At 36.7% G+C, this 16,486-nt stretch overlaps 1 protein-coding gene across 3 annotated transcripts; it reads left to right on the forward strand.

The window, feature by feature from the left end:
- Positions 1 to 200: 200 nt before the first annotated feature.
- Positions 201 to 2,877, forward strand: LOC131007145 (transcription termination factor MTERF9, chloroplastic-like). Of its 3 annotated transcripts, none has more exons than XM_057934302.1 (2): positions 201 to 462; positions 1,407 to 2,877. In XM_057934302.1, exons 1-2 carry the CDS (start codon positions 367 to 369, stop codon positions 2,529 to 2,531), a joined length of 1,221 nt encoding a protein of 406 aa, XP_057790285.1. In that variant the 5' UTR covers positions 201 to 366; the 3' UTR covers positions 2,532 to 2,877. The 3 variants fall into 3 exon arrangements, with proteins under 3 accessions (XP_057790285.1, XP_057790287.1, XP_057790286.1); XM_057934304.1 differs by having other exon boundaries at positions 235 to 462; positions 1,534 to 2,877; XM_057934303.1 differs by having other exon boundaries at positions 235 to 457; positions 1,534 to 2,877.
- Positions 2,878 to 16,486: the final 13,609 nt, after the last annotated feature.

Raw genomic sequence — 16,486 nt, forward strand, 5'->3', positions numbered from 1 at the left:
CATCTTATCATTAATTTATAAGACAATTGACAACGTGTGAAAAATTAGAATAATTAAAAGTTATATATTTAAAAGAAAAATTTTAGTTTATTTGCAAGAAAATGGGTGTGTTTAGGAGCATTTACCTAAATTTCACATGTATGGCCCAATTTTTACGTCAATTAACAATATTTGGGCGGCCCATCAAGCTCTAAAAAATTGATGCACATTTTTTTATTTTTGTTAGCGGAGCAAGCAGCTGCAGCCCATTTGATTTCTTCTTCTTTTCTCTATTTTCATTTTCCCCCAAATTCAGCAGCAGCAGCGGCAAATCTTGTTCTTATCTCTGAGAGTTAATTCGGTTATAATTGAGTTATTGGTAAATAAATGGTACTCTTGCACGCCGCCAGGAGAGGTGCTGCTTTTGTTGCCGGCCGCCGCTTGCACAACCGCACCTCTTCATTTTTCGCTTGTTCATGTACAGTGAGTTCTCTTTTGCTAATGTTCTTGATGTTGCCCGTGTTTTCCAGTTTTTTTATGTGTTCCTTTTTTATTTCAGCTTTAGGATTGGAAAAGTTTTAAGTAAGCCATTTGCATCTAATCTTGCATTCATAAAAATTGATTGTTGGATGCTGAACTATTTGTAATGACGATTATGTTGGTTTTTGCATGAAATTAGCAGAAGAAGAAAAAAAACAAAAACGAAAAGATATTGGTGGTTTTATTGGTTATTTGTAGTTGTAAGCATTGCCATTAGAAGTATGTTTTATGTAGTAATGAAATTAGCAGAAAAGGAGAAAGTTAAGTGATGGTTTATTGGCTATTTGTACTTGTAATTACTTCCATAAGAAGTATGCGTTATGTTATCCAATATTCAAATTGTATTATAAATTTATAATGGTGAAATTGTTGCTTGCTAGGATTTTTTCATCTTTCCGATTAAGTGTTAAAAGTATATTGTGTTGGACTCAGCTGAGAATGTTATATCTTTCATAGAATGTGAAGCATAATGTTTTTTTGTTACATTTTCCAACTAAATGGAAAGAGAAGTAAACCGGATATTTTTCTCGTTCCTCCCTCAACACAACATTTGAAATGATCCCTAATTCAGTACCATTTGGTCATTTCTGTCCCCTTCCTAGACTACTAACATTTGTACAGAGTAGGCAGCGTTGATCCTACTCGAAACCTAGAAATTTGGTTCGAGATTCTGGTTATTTTGCTGTCTCCAATAGCTATTATGTTAAGAGATCATGTTGGTGCCACAATCTCTATATTACCAACAGTTTTTACTATCGTTTTTGCCTTGATTTTTGTTGGTGCTGCATTCTCTTTAGTGCCAACAGGATTGATACTTTCCCCTTTGCATTGATTGTAGATGATATATAAAGATCAATTTTTTTAAAATTTTTTTTGGGTTTCTTCAGGGCCTACATAAGCGTCAGAAAACTGATTCAAGTTTCGTGTTTCTCCGCTTTAGCTCATATCCTTATGTTCTTAAACCTGGACATTTTCATACTACATCTTGTGAATCCGTTGAAAGTCTACAAGCAGGGATAGAATTAGCTGGTGATGAGGAGAAATCGAGAGAATCAGCTGACATTTTCCAAGAATGGGGTTGTAGTGAGAGTGATATATCCAAGATTTTTGAGCGACGTTCATCTTTACGTAAGATGGACATTCATATCCTTCGGTCTAAGCTCGACATACTCTCTCGCTTGGGCATCAAATCAGCTGACCTTGTAAAGATGGTGCATTGCCGTCCCCGCTTGCTCAACTGCAGAATCAACATTGATCTGAACGAACGCCTTGTATATCTGGAGGGTTTGTTCGGCTCAAAGGAGGTCCTAGTGAAGGCCATCGTGCGGAATCCTTCTCTACTGATCTACGACTTCCAAAACAAAGTGAAACCCATCATTGCCATGTACGAGTCGTTGGGCCTCAGCAAAGAGGACTTGATAACTGTGCTTCTGTCTCGCCCCACTTTGATCCCACGCACTAACCTGAATGAAGAGAAGCTAGATTACATCCGTAGGACTGGAGTCTCGGAGCGTTCAAAGATGTATAAACACGTGGTTTCCATAGTTGCTATATCACGCATGGAGACCATCCGTGAAAAGATGCTGAGTATGGAGAAATACGGGCTCTCGGAGGATGACTATCTTTGTCTCATCGGACGTTCCCCGCTCGTGATGACCCTATCTGTTGATAAAGTCCAGAGGAACATGACATATATACTAGGTACGATGAAGCTACCAGCCAGCGTGGTACTACATAATCCGTTCCTGATCTTCTTCAACCTGGAGAAGGTCCTGAAACCGCGTTTCCTGATAGCATGTAAAATTGACGATATGGGACTTGCTCCTCAGATCAAGGGACCTCTCTTGTTGAGAGCGATGAGGATGTCAGATAAGAGATTCATCAAAGCATTTATATCTTGCCACCCCGAGAGCGTGGCCGAAGAGCTGCTCACGGCATATAAAAATGCTAAATGCGTCAGAAGGTTAGCAGAGTCCTCAAAGAAGAACTTGCATACAGGATTCCCGTTCTGAATGGTTCTTTTACTACTTGTGAGTTGATTGATGGAATTTTTTGTTATTCTTTTGATCTAACTACATCCGCGTTTGCCCTTTCCTCTTGGATGCTCATAGGCAACATTATGCTGCTGTGGACAGACCATGAAAAAGGCAAAAAAAATGTGAGTTGTATATCTATAATGAACTGTTTAGTTGTGATTTCATGTTATATCCAGATCTATAAATTTGCCAGGCTATTCTTACGATAAAGCACATTCTGCTTTACTTCCTCCACGAAGCTCTAGCAAAGAAGGTACAGTGGATGGTTTGCCTTTTCTTTTCTTTTTTGGGGTAATTGAGTCTAATATATGAATTTTCACCATAATCTAGTTTTGCACATGAACTAAAATTTCTGTCTTTTTTTTCACACGATTGTCGGTTGCTGATAAACTAATGCTAGCTAGCCTATTCGTTATGAGGAATCAATGCTCTGGAACAAATAGAGCTTACCTACGACACCTGGCTTTCTCCGGTGCATATTAGCTTAGTTGTGCTTACGGAGCTATCTTCAAGGGCTTCCTCTCCGGCGGCCACTTTCCTATCCTTACCTTACCCCCATTGCACTCGTAACTTTAAGCTAGACCTGCTATTAAGGACCAATAGGTTTACCTACTTCACTTATGTAGAGGTATGAATTTAACACATAGCTTAAACGGTCGATCTACTAAAGATCATAGTTGGATGTCTATGCAAATTTAGTTAACTACTATGATATTGGTTTGTCATTTCAGCTTGCCAAGATGATATTAATTCGCCAAAAATGGGCAATCGTATGAAAAGTCAGAACAATTAAAAATTTGTATGCTTTAAGGCAGAATATTTAGTTCAGTGCAAAACTCTCTACTGTTTTTCGTGTTTCATCCTTCCGTGGACAGCCGGTGAAGGGGAAAACCACAACCATTTCCTCGGGAGAAAGGTACACATTCATTTCAGTTTGTTCGGTAGTTCTCCTTGTTCTCCGCCTTGCTGTTCTTAGTGTGTTCTTTGTTCTCGTTTCTTTGGGGTGTGGTGTACCATCTTTACCGTTTTTAGGTGTTTTCTTTTCTTGTTTGGTCTGTTCTTTTTTGGGTATTTTCCGGTGATTTGTGGTGTTTGTATCGGCTTGCTGCTCATCCCTATGGTGCACTTGCTGTCGGTGGTCCACTTTGAGCCGTGAGATTCATTGGAACCTTATCGGAAGAGAACTTGACTGGTCGAAAAGGGACTCATCCTTCGCCGGAATTTCTAACGTCATTAAACATTTGAGCGGTGTGAATAATTGCTTGGACGATAACATTAATTACCAGCCACTAATCCCACCTTGGTTTTATTTGCCTCATTTCAAATTTCAATTTTGGTGGTGTTAGTGGGGAACACTTGGGCGGTGGTCTTAATTAAAGTGCTTAGTCCATTATACTTGGGCGGTGCTCTTTAATCTACTATCTAAGACTTCTTTGACCGAGTTTTATTGCTCTTTTTACAAGCTTTAAATTTTATTTTATATAAAAAAAAAGAAAATAGAGTTTTAATTTTTTTAAAAAAAGGAGTGTCTTGTCGTTGCCGTTCTTTGCTTCTAACTTATGGCAGGAAAGAAAAACAAGAGTGTGAGTAAGGCCGGCAGCCCTAGCACAGCACCATCATCGGCTGTCCCTAGCACGCCCGGGGGGGGGGGGTGAGACATCCATGACGCATGCCGAGCAGCCTTGCTTCAATGCCTCCCTCTTGCCCGCTTGTTGTTACCAAACGAGGAGGTGGCGGATGCCGAGCGGCCTCGACGCGAGAACTCGCCCACGCCCATCCAACCAAAAATTACCGATGGGACGATCACCCCCACTGACTTGGAAAATTTTCGCACATACCGTGAGGTGGTGACAGGGGATGAGAATGCCACTATTGAGGAGGACCATATAATTGAGGTAAATGACCTTGATTGTCTTGACTCCCCTACAAGGGTAGCGAGACGTATCGAGCTTGGAAACCTCGGGGAACATGAGAAAGACTTCTACATTGGCCTCCAAGATGAATGGTTTTGTATCCCCATGGGTAAGAAACTTGGGGAATTTCAATAATAAAGTTATTGTGAATCCATCTTTGCTCTCTCTTCCAAAAATTGAGCCTAATGTCGTTAATGATATTTTAATCTTGGAAGATAAGGATTACATCGCTACAAAACATGCGTGGGGTTTTTGTCTCCTTGGTTTCATTGCAGGGAAACTCCCCAAGAAAGAGAGGGTATCGGAATTTGCAAAAACGTGGCCGATTGGATGCAAAATTTCCTACCATGAAGAAGGATGGCTAGTTTTTGCATTTGAATCCGCCGAAAACCGAGATAGAATTTACCGTGGCAGACACTATGAGATTGAGGGCTCTAAATTATCACTATGCCATCTCCCTCCGGACTTCACTTTTGATATCTCCGCAATCAACAAATACTCGGCGTGGGGGTACCTCCCTAACCTTCCACTCGAGCTATGGAACGAGAGAGCCATATCCAAGATTGCGGCCCAAAATGGAACCCCGAACATTGACGGAGATCGGGGTTCCATTTTGGGCCGCAATCTTGGATATGGCTCTCTCGTTCCATAGCTCGAGTGGAAGGTTAGGGAGGTACCCCCACGCCGAGTATTTGTTGATTGCGGAGATATCAAAAGTGAAGTCCGGAGGGAGATGGCATAGTGATAATTTAGAGCCCTCAATCTCATAGTGTCTGCCACGGTAAATTCTATCTCGGTTTTCGGCAGATTCAAATGCAAAAACTAGCCATCCTTCTTCATGGTAGGAAATTTTGCATCCAATCGGCCACGTTTTTGCAAATTCCGATACCCTCTCTTTCTTGGGGAGTTTCCCTGCAATGAAACCAAGGAGACAAAAACCCCACGCATGTTTTGTAGCGATGTAATCCTTATCTTCCAAGATTAAAATATCATTAACGACATTAGGCTCAATTTTTGGAAGAGAGAGCAAAGATGGATTCACAATAACTTTATTATTGAAATTCCCCAAGTTTCTTACCCATGGGGATACAAAACCATTCATCTTGGAGGCCAATGTAGAAGTCTTTCTCATGTTCCCCGAGGTTTCCAAGCTCGATACGTCTCGCTACCCTTGTAGGGGAGTCAAGACAATCAAGGTCATTTACCTCAATTATATGGTCCTCCTCAATAGTGGCATTCTCATCCCCTGTCACCACCTCACGGTATGTGCGAAAATTTTCCAAGTCAGTGGGGGTGATCGTCCCATCGGTAATTTTTGGTTGGATGGGCGTGGGCGAGTTCTCGCGTCGAGGCCGCTCGGCATCCGCCACCTCCTCGTTTGGTAACAACAAGCGGGCAAGAGGGAGGCATTGAAGCAAGGCTGCTCGGCATGCGTCATGGATGTCTCACCCCCCCCCCCCGGGCGTGCTAGGGACAGCCGATGATGGTGCTGTGCTAGGGCTGCCGGCCTTACTCACACTCTTGTTTTTCTTTCCTGCCATAAGTTAGAAGCAAAGAACGGCAAGGACAAGACACTCCTTTTTTTAAAAAAATTAAAACTCTATTTTCTTTTTTTTTATATAAAATAAAATTTAAAGCTTGTAAAAAGAGCAATAAAACTCGGTCAAAGAAGTCTTAGATAGTAGATTAAAGAGCACCGCCCAAGTATAATGGACTAAGCACTTTAATTAAGACCACCGCCCAAGTGTTCCCCACTAACACCACCAAAATTGAAATTTGAAATGAGGCAAATAAAACCAAGGTGGGATTAGTGGCTGGTAATTAATGTTATCGTCCAAGCAATTATTCACACCGCTCAAATGTTTAATGACGTTAGAAATTCCGGCGAAGGATGAGTCCCTTTCCGACCAGTCAAGTTCTCTTCCGATAAGGTTCCAATGAATCTCACGGCTCAAAGTGGACCACCGGCAGCAAGTGCACCACAGGGATGAGCAGCAAGCCGATACAAACACCACAAATCACCGGAAAATACCCAAAAAGAACAGACCAAACAAGAAAAGAAAACACCTAAAAACGGTAAAGATGGTACACCACACCCCAAATAAACGAGAACACACTAAGAACAGCAAGGCGGAGAACTACCGAACAAACTGAAATGAATGTGTACCTTTCTCCCGAGGAAATGGTTGTGGTTTTCCCCTTCACCGGCTGTCCACGGAAGGATGAAACACGAAAAACAGTAGAGAGTGTACTCAAGACTTCCACTCTTCCGCCGGAGATGAGCTTTAATAAGGAAGGCTCGAGGATGAAAAAACTCCAACGCCTCGGAGCAATGCTAATGAAAAGTGTACTCAAGACTTCCACTTAACACCGCAAACTCCTTTCTTTCTTCGTGAAATTTCAACAGATAATCCCCTTGACGTTTTCCTTCGAACTTTTGTGGAGTGGGAGAGGTTGACCCCAAAACTCAAGGTTTTAAAGGGATAACCCCCGGAGGAGTTCCTCCGACGCTTGAACCGTAAATTTCTTCCTTTCCCTATTGATTTCCTTCACAAGGATGATGATAAGAGATGATGCGTGATGATTACCGTGAAGGAATGGAGTTTCCCGAATGCGTGAGGCGTGAAATTTTCGTGAGAAACTAGAGAGAGAGCGGTGTGGAGTCTAGAGAGAAGTGAGAGCACTCCAATCTAGTGAGAGAAAATCTCAACTCCCTCTTGTTCACATGAATATTGTCATGTTCAATGTATGTTGTTCGTGCGAACATAATGTCACATTCATGTATGTTGTTCATTAATGACCATATTGTTCATGTATGTTTTCACATGAATAAAATGAATGAACATTTATTCATTACCTTAGTTTGTGGTTTGAATTGTTTTGATCTTAACTTTTATTCATGACTGTATTAAATTATGAACATGCATTTTTTAGTCAAGAACATGTTTTTTATTCATGTATGTTTTTCATATATTCAACAATACATTATATCATGTTTTGAATTTTATTCAATCATTGTGTTATTAGAATTTCGAACATGGAACATCATTTATAAAACCTTAAAAAATATTACTTGTCAAGTACTCCCTCCGTCCCACCATTTTAGTCCCTTATTCTATTTTGAGATGTCCCAAAAAGACAGTCCACTTTTCTAATTAATACTATATAAAAATATTGTTTTTACTAAATTAACCTTATTTAATGCTTCACTTAAATGTGAAAATGACGTGTGAAAATAATAAATAAGGGTATAAAAGATAAAAATATAAAAATTAAATGCATTTTCTTAATATGTGTGAAAAATGAGAGGGGACTAAAATGGTGGGACGGAGGGAGTAATTGATATTGCTGAAAAACGGTGCATAACCAAATTTTTGCACATATTTTTCCATAAGCATATGTAAGCAAAGTAGAACAATGAAAATGAATAAACTTCAATTCCAATTATCAAATTTAATCATGAGTTTGTGCTCTATTGAAATATGACATAAAACATAATATTTGTTGAAAGTCTATAATTTGTTCATATTATTGAATTGTCTCATCCAAGCAAGACATAGTTAGCATTGCAGTTATTACTCTTTCACTACTCGCGATAATGTGCAGATCTCCAACTCCTCAATTTCATAGTTTAAATGATCAAGTACCCAATAAGCAATTCGTCCTGGTATCTTTCTAATGGTAAGTCCTAGAATAATGTTGAATCTCATCCTCTTCACAGACTCCTTCTGTGCATTGTTCATCAAAGACGGGCTGTCATAGAGATTCATGTTCACACACATGAGATTCATAATAAAAGACAGCCTTGAACAAATCCATCGCATATTCAACCATTTGATATTCATATTAAAGTCAAGACTAATTCGTATTCACGATATACTCATAGCATATTCCAAACACTAACAAAACAATTTTATATTCATACACATTTTATTCATATTCGAATTCAATCATGAACAAATACACCCACATTCAATCCCATTATATTCATAGCGTCACACGAACAACCAAATATACACATGAACAAAATTACTTATATTCAAAATCACAATGTTCATATCCAGATTCACAATATTCACACACAATCATGAACAAGACACATATATTCATGAACAACAAACATAAATTGATATCAAAATATAGTTGTGAACAATGTTATGCATGAATATACATATGAACAGTATCACTTATATGAACAAACACTATGTTCATATATAAATTCATACATGAACAACATACGACTTATCGATGATTAAAATATTCATAACCAAACTCCGACATGAACAACCAAATATACACATGAACAACATCACTTATATTCACAATCACAATGTTCATATCCAAATTCACACAAACATGAACAACAAATATAGATACATGAATAACAAAAAAAAATTGAGTTTACGACAATGGCCAGAAGCATTCTTTCCCGTGAAACTACATGAACAATGAATATGAAAGAATGAACATTGTCGCTTCTCCATGAATCATTGCGTCGTCCTCATATCTGCTCCTTTTATGTGCACCAAAAAATCAAAAATTAAACTGTTCATGCATATGTTCAAATTGTTCATGTGAATATTCTAAAATTTCAAACAGTATTAAAGTCCAAAAACAAAAAAACTATATAAATTTTTATTCACAAAAATAATTTTTTATTCATAAAATGTAACACATAGATTTGTAACAAAACCACACAAGACAAGATTAATCACACTAAACATCGATCGAATGCATCACTATTCATCAAGATAAGAATAATATTCACCATTCGTATAATGAAAATAGAACTACACTACATGAACAATGAATATGAAAGAATGAGCATTGCCGCTTCTTCATGAATCCTTGCGTCGTCTTCATAGTTGCTCCTTTTATGTGCACCAAAAAATCAAAAATTAAACTGTTCATGCATATGTTCAAATTGTTCATGTGAATATTCTAAAATTTTAAACAGTATTAAAGTCCAAAAAAAAACTATATAAATTTTTATTCATAAAAGGTAACACATAGATTTGTAACAAAACCAAACAAGACAAGATTAATCACACTAAACATCGATCGAATGCATCACTATTCACCAAGATAAGAATAATATTCACCATTCGTATAATGAAAATAGAATAATAGTACTAGTTCAATAAAATTTCAAAATATAAACATTCATACAGCAGAAGTTACAGTATAATTCATCACAATTGATTATTTAATCGTGATTGAGGTAAAGTCTGACTATTAACACTAGTTTCTTATTGGGATTCCATAAAAGTATTTGTAAAATGTGTATAAACACATTAAAATTGAAATTATAATTAAATTAATCACAATTGATACATTGTTCGATCATGAACTAATAGATATGTAGTGGTCCACAAATACCACCACTCAAATTCTTTAATCAGTTTATAGTTTCAAAAAAATCCTAATCGTGACTACAAAATTTATTTAGAATTATATTCAACAATATAAGGTAAATGCCTATTAAAACAATAATGGTTCATTGTTCATACCTTTTTTTCCCACAAAATCACTGGCTATTATCTTATTGCGTCTTCCATGAATTGATATGAGCAAAGTAATGTTTCTGTGCTATATCTCATATTTATGACTGATGTAACTTTGGGGAAGCGAAATTATAGGGATTTGAGGTTATTAAGGTGTTGATCGGTAATTCTTATCTCTTCACATTCCAAAATTGCCCTTATTCACATAAATCACTAAAAATTATATTAAAATATAACATAAATTAAATATGGTAATCTATTAATCATATCCGTCAGATTGACAAAAATCAAAGGTGTAGGATGATTCTTAGGTGTCACTAAATATTATATTCTCACTAGATACTAACCCTATATGTATATATATATAAAGGGCTCGGTAAAGGGACGAGAGCCTATACATGCAATTCCGGAAGGTTGTATTAAAAGTCGTCTCAGGAATGCGGAAGAAATGGGTAACAAACCGATGGAGTTTGTGGTTGACGTCACCAATAGGCCTAGTATGATTGCAATGAATAATGTCGTCCATAGGCGTTGGTCGGATGATTTGGATAATGATCCTGACTTTCCTTTTTGAGTTGTTCTCCTTCGCTTTTTAAGTTTTGTGCCCTTAGTCTGCATCTTGTGCTTTCAAGGGTTTTTTTTTTCTTTTTCACTTTATAATAAACCTCAATTTAATATATGGTTAGATTCTATGGAGACACAATATTAGATGGAGAATGGAGACGCAATCTGGTTCGTTAGATCAATCTTGATCAAAGGCTGAGATTAGAAGTTAATATAATTAAAATTGGTAAGATTCATATATCCCTAAAATTACTCACTTTCCATTCTCTCCCCCTCATCTCTCTCTCTCTCTCGTCCCATCTCTCCTCTCTCTCTCTCTCATCTCCCTCTGTAAATTATGCCGCCCCTTTCCTCTTCTCTGGCGAATGTTCAAGGTACGGAGAAGGGGACGGTGGTCGTAGTTCAGAAGTTCAATACCACAAATTCAAAAGTTCACAGAATTATATGTATACGTTCAATAAAATTATCTGTAAAATCTGTCGCCCCCTTCCTCTTATCCGGCGAATGTTCAATATACGGAGAAGGGGGCTGCGGCCGGAGTTCAGAATACCAGAAAATCAAAAGTTCACAGAAATATATGTACAAGTTCAATAAAATTATATGTATAAGTTCACATAATTATATGTACAAGTTCAAAAGTTCTCCGGCTGAACTTGGGCGGCAGTGGCTCTAAACTTGAGGACAGTCGAAGGCGGAGGTGGTGGTGCGGACGAATCGGGGCGGCGACGATTGAAGGCGGCGATGGTGGTGTGGAGAACATAGAGAGGACAGAGGGAGGCAGTGGTCGAAGGCGGCCGTGGTGGTGTGGAGAACAGAGAGAGGACGGAGGGAGGCGGCGATCGAAGATTTCGATGGCTGAACTTGGGCGGCGGTGGCTTTGAACTTGGGGGCTGAACTTGGGCGGCGGTGGCTGAACTTGAGGGCGGTCGAAGGCGGCGGCGGTGGTGTGGAGAACAGAGAGATGACGGAGGGAGGCAGCGGTGGTTGTGTGGAGAACAGAGAGATGACGGAGGGAGGCGGTGGTCGAAGATTCCGGTGGCTGAACTTGGACGGCGGTGGCTCTGAACTTGAGGGCTAAACTTGGGCGGCGGTGGCTAAACTTGAGGGCGATCGAAGGTGGCGGCGGTGGTGCGGACGAATCGGGCGGTGTATGAGAGATGGTGAGTTTGCTGGAGAATGGAGAATGGAGACGCACAGGCGTCTGTGAGAGAGGGGAGAGAGAGAGAGGGAGGACAGAGGAGACGGATGAGAGAGAGAGAGACGAGGGAGAAAAAATGGGAAGTGAGTAATTTTAGGGATCTTACCAATTTTATTATGAGAATTAATTATATTAATTATATTAATTTTTAATCTCAGCCATTGATCAAGATTGATCTAACGAACCAGATTGCGTCACCATTCTCCATCTAACTTTGTGTTTTCATAGAACTTCTCCCTATATATATATAGGGAGAGGTTCAAGAAAGAACCATAAATAAAAAAAGAACGGAGAACCATTTTCAGCCATTCGATTATCAAGATCTACGGTGGATGTATCATCTTGTTGGATGCATGCAGATCTTGGGTTCGAATCCTGAAGAGAGCAATTTTTTTTTTATTTTTTTGAGTGCATTAATTTTAACAGTGAATGCATTAGATTTAATGGTTCTCACGTTCTCACAAATAATGTAGTTCTCTCTAGAACCACACCCTATATATATATATATATATATATATATATATATATATATATATATGGTTGCATTCTACAGAAACAAAAGTGTTGCACGCAAAATAGAAACATTGAACATGACAGTTAATGTTGTTGAACGTACAAAATGATTTGTTGAACTGTTGGGGCTGGGGGATTCGATGGTTGTTCATGTTCAACACAAATCCACGATGAATGTTGAACGAACGGACACTGATCGTTAGACTAGATAAGATCAACGACTGAGATTCTGTTTCTTTTCTCTATCTATATTTGCGTTTCTATAGAACTTTGCCCTATATATGTATATATAGGGTAAAGTTCTATTGAGAAAGACAAATATTTAAAGAAGTGAGAAACAATCTTATCAATTGATCATGATCAATCAAACGGTTCAGAATTAAGAATAAATCTTGTGTCCAAATTTTGATGAACATATCAATAATTGTGATGAACATGTCAGTAATTTTTTATGAATGAACGTATTTGTTTAAAATTTCGCACTCCAGAATTCGATCCCCAAACGTTCAATAAAATTATTGTTATGTCCATAAAAAACTATTGACATGTTCAACGTCCCTAACTTTCAGAAAGAAAAAAAATAATTTTTAGTGTAGAGGTCTCGTCTATATACAAGTTACTTATTTGATTATATAATATATATATCTCTTATAATTCTAAAAAAATAAATAAATTATTACTCCCTATCCATTCGTAAATTTAATCTCCTTTTCTATTATTATTATTATTATAGTCCATCTTCTAATTTTATAATATTTTTTTTATTTTTAATAAAATTAGTTCTAATTTCTTATCTCTTTTTTGCTTATAGTCCATCTTCTAATTTTATAGTAATATTTTTTATTTTATTTTTAGTAGAATTATTTCATAGAACTATATATATATAATGTGGAACCATTATTTTATTTTAATACTATTATAAAAATGGAATTCTTATTCCATTTCCAATACACCTAATAATTTTATTAAAATTAATATCATTTTTCTATTAAAAAAATTAATATCATTTTCAAAAAGGCATAAAATTGGAGAACCGAAAAAATATATAATAGTAAAAAAAAATCGAACATCTACATTGGCGGCCACAACGACGCCACACCACATGAAATGCTCTAAATATCCATGCGATGACATAAAAAGCTTTTATAAATCCTTTTTAAAATGAGTAGTGAAAATAAAATATGTTTTAGTTATATTAACACTATCTAAGTCGAACTTTTATAAATAAATCCTTTTAAAAATGATTAGTGAAAATTAATCACAGCTCAAAAAAAGGGTCCGACCTCGGATCGTACCCGGGTGTACGGTACACTCGGATCGTACCGTACACAAAAATTGTCTGTAAATCCATAACATTTACCACGAACACAAAAATTTATGTACACCCGGGTGTACGGTACACTCGGATCGTACCCGACCCGTATCCTAATCCGAATCCGACCTAATTGGACTATCCTACCCGAATATCAAGTGTTAGTGTCATTTTTAAAATAGTGTCATTTGTAAAACAAAATAGTGTTAATGTTATTTTCGAAATAGTGTCATTCGTAAAATAAAATAGTATTAGTGTCATTCCAATATCGTGTTAATGTCGTTTTAAGAAAAAATAGGTCAGGATTAGGGATGTCAATGCAGCCCGAAACCCGTGGGCCGACCCGAATAACCCGATAAAATTAGAGGGTTAGGGTTGAAAAATCACAATCCGAAAAAATCTCCAGCCCGATTAGCCCGCACCCGACTAACCCGGAACCCGATAGGGCTAGCTCGAAAACCCGGTGGGCTGACGGAATTGTGACTGATGCATCCAGTTACAACTTCTGCTATGTTTAGATCTATGGTATTTGCATAAATATATATATGTAGCCTCATTAAAAAAAAGTGAAATTAATTAGTTAGAATATATGTGTGTGTGTGTGTGTGCAATCTCATTAAAAAAAGTGAAATTAATGACGGATTTTTTTGTAGAAATTGATTATTAGTATCTCATTATTTAGAAATTAATTATTAGTATCTCATTTTAAAGTGATACTAATTTTTTATTTTTTATTTTTTCCTGTCAATGAGACGTGCATGACAAATCCACTAATTATTCAGTAATAATCCAGATTGATTCTAGTGCATTGATACATGTTAAATTTTATTATCTCATTTTAATATAATTTTGTTTATGTAATCTTGAATATCTTATATTTTTTGCATTTCATGCTTTGCTATATAATTTATATCTTTAATATCTATATATATTTTATACATTATACATTAGATCATTAGGACTAATAAAATACAAATGATAATTTTATTTTTACGTCTTTAACCTGATTAGCTCGATGGGCTAGCCCGAAACCCGAAAGTTTAGGGTTAGGGTTGAAGATTTACAACCCGAAAAAATCTCCAACCCGATTAGCCTAAAAGATAAAATGTTATGGATTTAAAAGTAGATTTTTTAAATTAGGGGCAAAAACCAATTTCGAGTAACCGTTATGGATTTACACGCAATTACCTCTAAAATATATTTAAATTTTAGTTTTAATTAATATTATTTTTTTAATGAAAAAATACATGAATTTTTATTATTTTAGAGTTTTGCCTGAATTGAAAATTTGATTATACTTCTAAGTAGAAGTCGGAAATTAAGCATGTCCAAAATAGATTAATTTTGGCAAATATATCAATTTTGTCACGCATATTTAAAGAGAATTTTAACTTCTAAATTATCACCTAATTATATTTCATTTTCAAATAGAATTAAATGTTGTTGAAATTTTTAGTTCATCGAACTAAAATAAATTATGTATTTTTTAATAGAAATAATATTATTTTTGTCTATATAATATCTCTTTTTGTTTTTTTTATTCGATATTTTCGTAACCTAATTTTGAAAACAGTTTCACTAATTATTAACTTTACAATTTTCACACATACAAATTGACTCATCTCTTTACATTTTAATTAGTCCATTAAGCATTACCATCACTTTTTTTTTAAAAAAAAATTATTGAATTATTTCTTCATTTATTAAATACATAATTTAAAATTCGTGTCTCTTTTTTAAGAAGAAGATGTTTCAGAAATAGAGAAATTAACATTAGTTAAAAAATCAGAATTTGAAATATAAGAGCATCCACAATGGTTACACGATAGGGCTATCGTGTAAATGAGCTATCGTGTAACCGTTGCGGGAGAGGTTTACACGAGGGCTACACGTTCTATCGTGTAGCCCTTTAAACAGTGATATATAGGCGCGTGTTTTTTGTGGGCGCCTCTTTAAAAAAAAAGAGGCTCTTTAAAAAAAGAGGCATCCACAATGTTTACACGCGCCTCTTTAAAAAAAAATGGAAATTCGAATTTTAAATCAAAATTTGTAGGCTTTGACTGCTTTGACTCCTCGGTTTGTGTGCCAAAATTTGACCGTTTGAATTTTTTTTTATTTTTTTTCAATTTTTCTTCTCTTTATAACTACATCTTCCTCCTTCCTCTTCCTCACTTTCACTCTACAATTCTCCTTCTTCTTTCAATTTCTTTCATTCTTGTTCCTCTTTCAAGCGCTCTCATCTTATTTCTTCCGACAATGGCGGAATCCGACCACGGTTCTTCGTCTGATTCATCCGACAGTGTAGCTAATGCGATCATGGAGGAGACAAATCAGAAGGAGGCGAGGTTCAAGAAGATGCAAGAATCGGCGCCGGAAGGAGACGAGGTTCAAGAAGATGGCGACAAATCAGAAGGAGGCGAGGTTCAAGAAGATGCAAGAATCGGCACGGAAGGATGTTGAACGTGCCTTTGGAGTCCTTCAAGCACGGTGGGGAATAATTCGCAGTCCCGCGCGGAATTGGTACTTGGAGCACCTCCGGGACATCATACTGTGTTGCATCATTCTCCACAACATGATTGTGGAGCACGAAGGTGAAGGAGCAACCAATTGGAGAGATGACGACGCGGGACATGGGGCGTCTAGCAGTGACTCGACGGAGAGTGGTCGAGCAACCCCCGTTTCATTCGAGGAATATGTCCAAAGAGATGTCCTTCTCCGAGATAGGCAGTTGCACGCCGCGCTCCAATATGATTTGATGGAGCATGTTTGGGCACGTTTCGGACCTCTAGGGCCGGAATAGTTATTTGTAGTATTTGTTTTTATTTTATTAAATTTTATGTAATTTTTAGGAATTTAAAAATTAATGCAATTTAAATTTGAAGTAAATTGTGTAATTTAAATTTATGAAATTAAACTTAAATGAAAAA

The sequence above is a fragment of the Salvia miltiorrhiza genome, chromosome 1, assembly GCF_028751815.1.
Source record: "Salvia miltiorrhiza cultivar Shanhuang (shh) chromosome 1, IMPLAD_Smil_shh, whole genome shotgun sequence".
Classification (NCBI taxonomy): Eukaryota; Viridiplantae; Streptophyta; class Magnoliopsida; order Lamiales; family Lamiaceae; genus Salvia; species Salvia miltiorrhiza.

What these genes read in the sequence shown, in the direction of transcription:
- LOC131007145 (XM_057934302.1), top strand. Translation starts at nt 367, where the DNA reads ATGGTACTCTTGCACGCCGCCAGGAGAGGTGCTGCTTTTGTTGCCGGC. An exon ending in TTTTCGCTTGTTCATGTACA is followed by an intron (nt 463 to 1,406) that starts GTGAGTTCTCTT and finishes GGGTTTCTTCAG; the next exon opens with GGCCTACATAAGCGTCAGAA.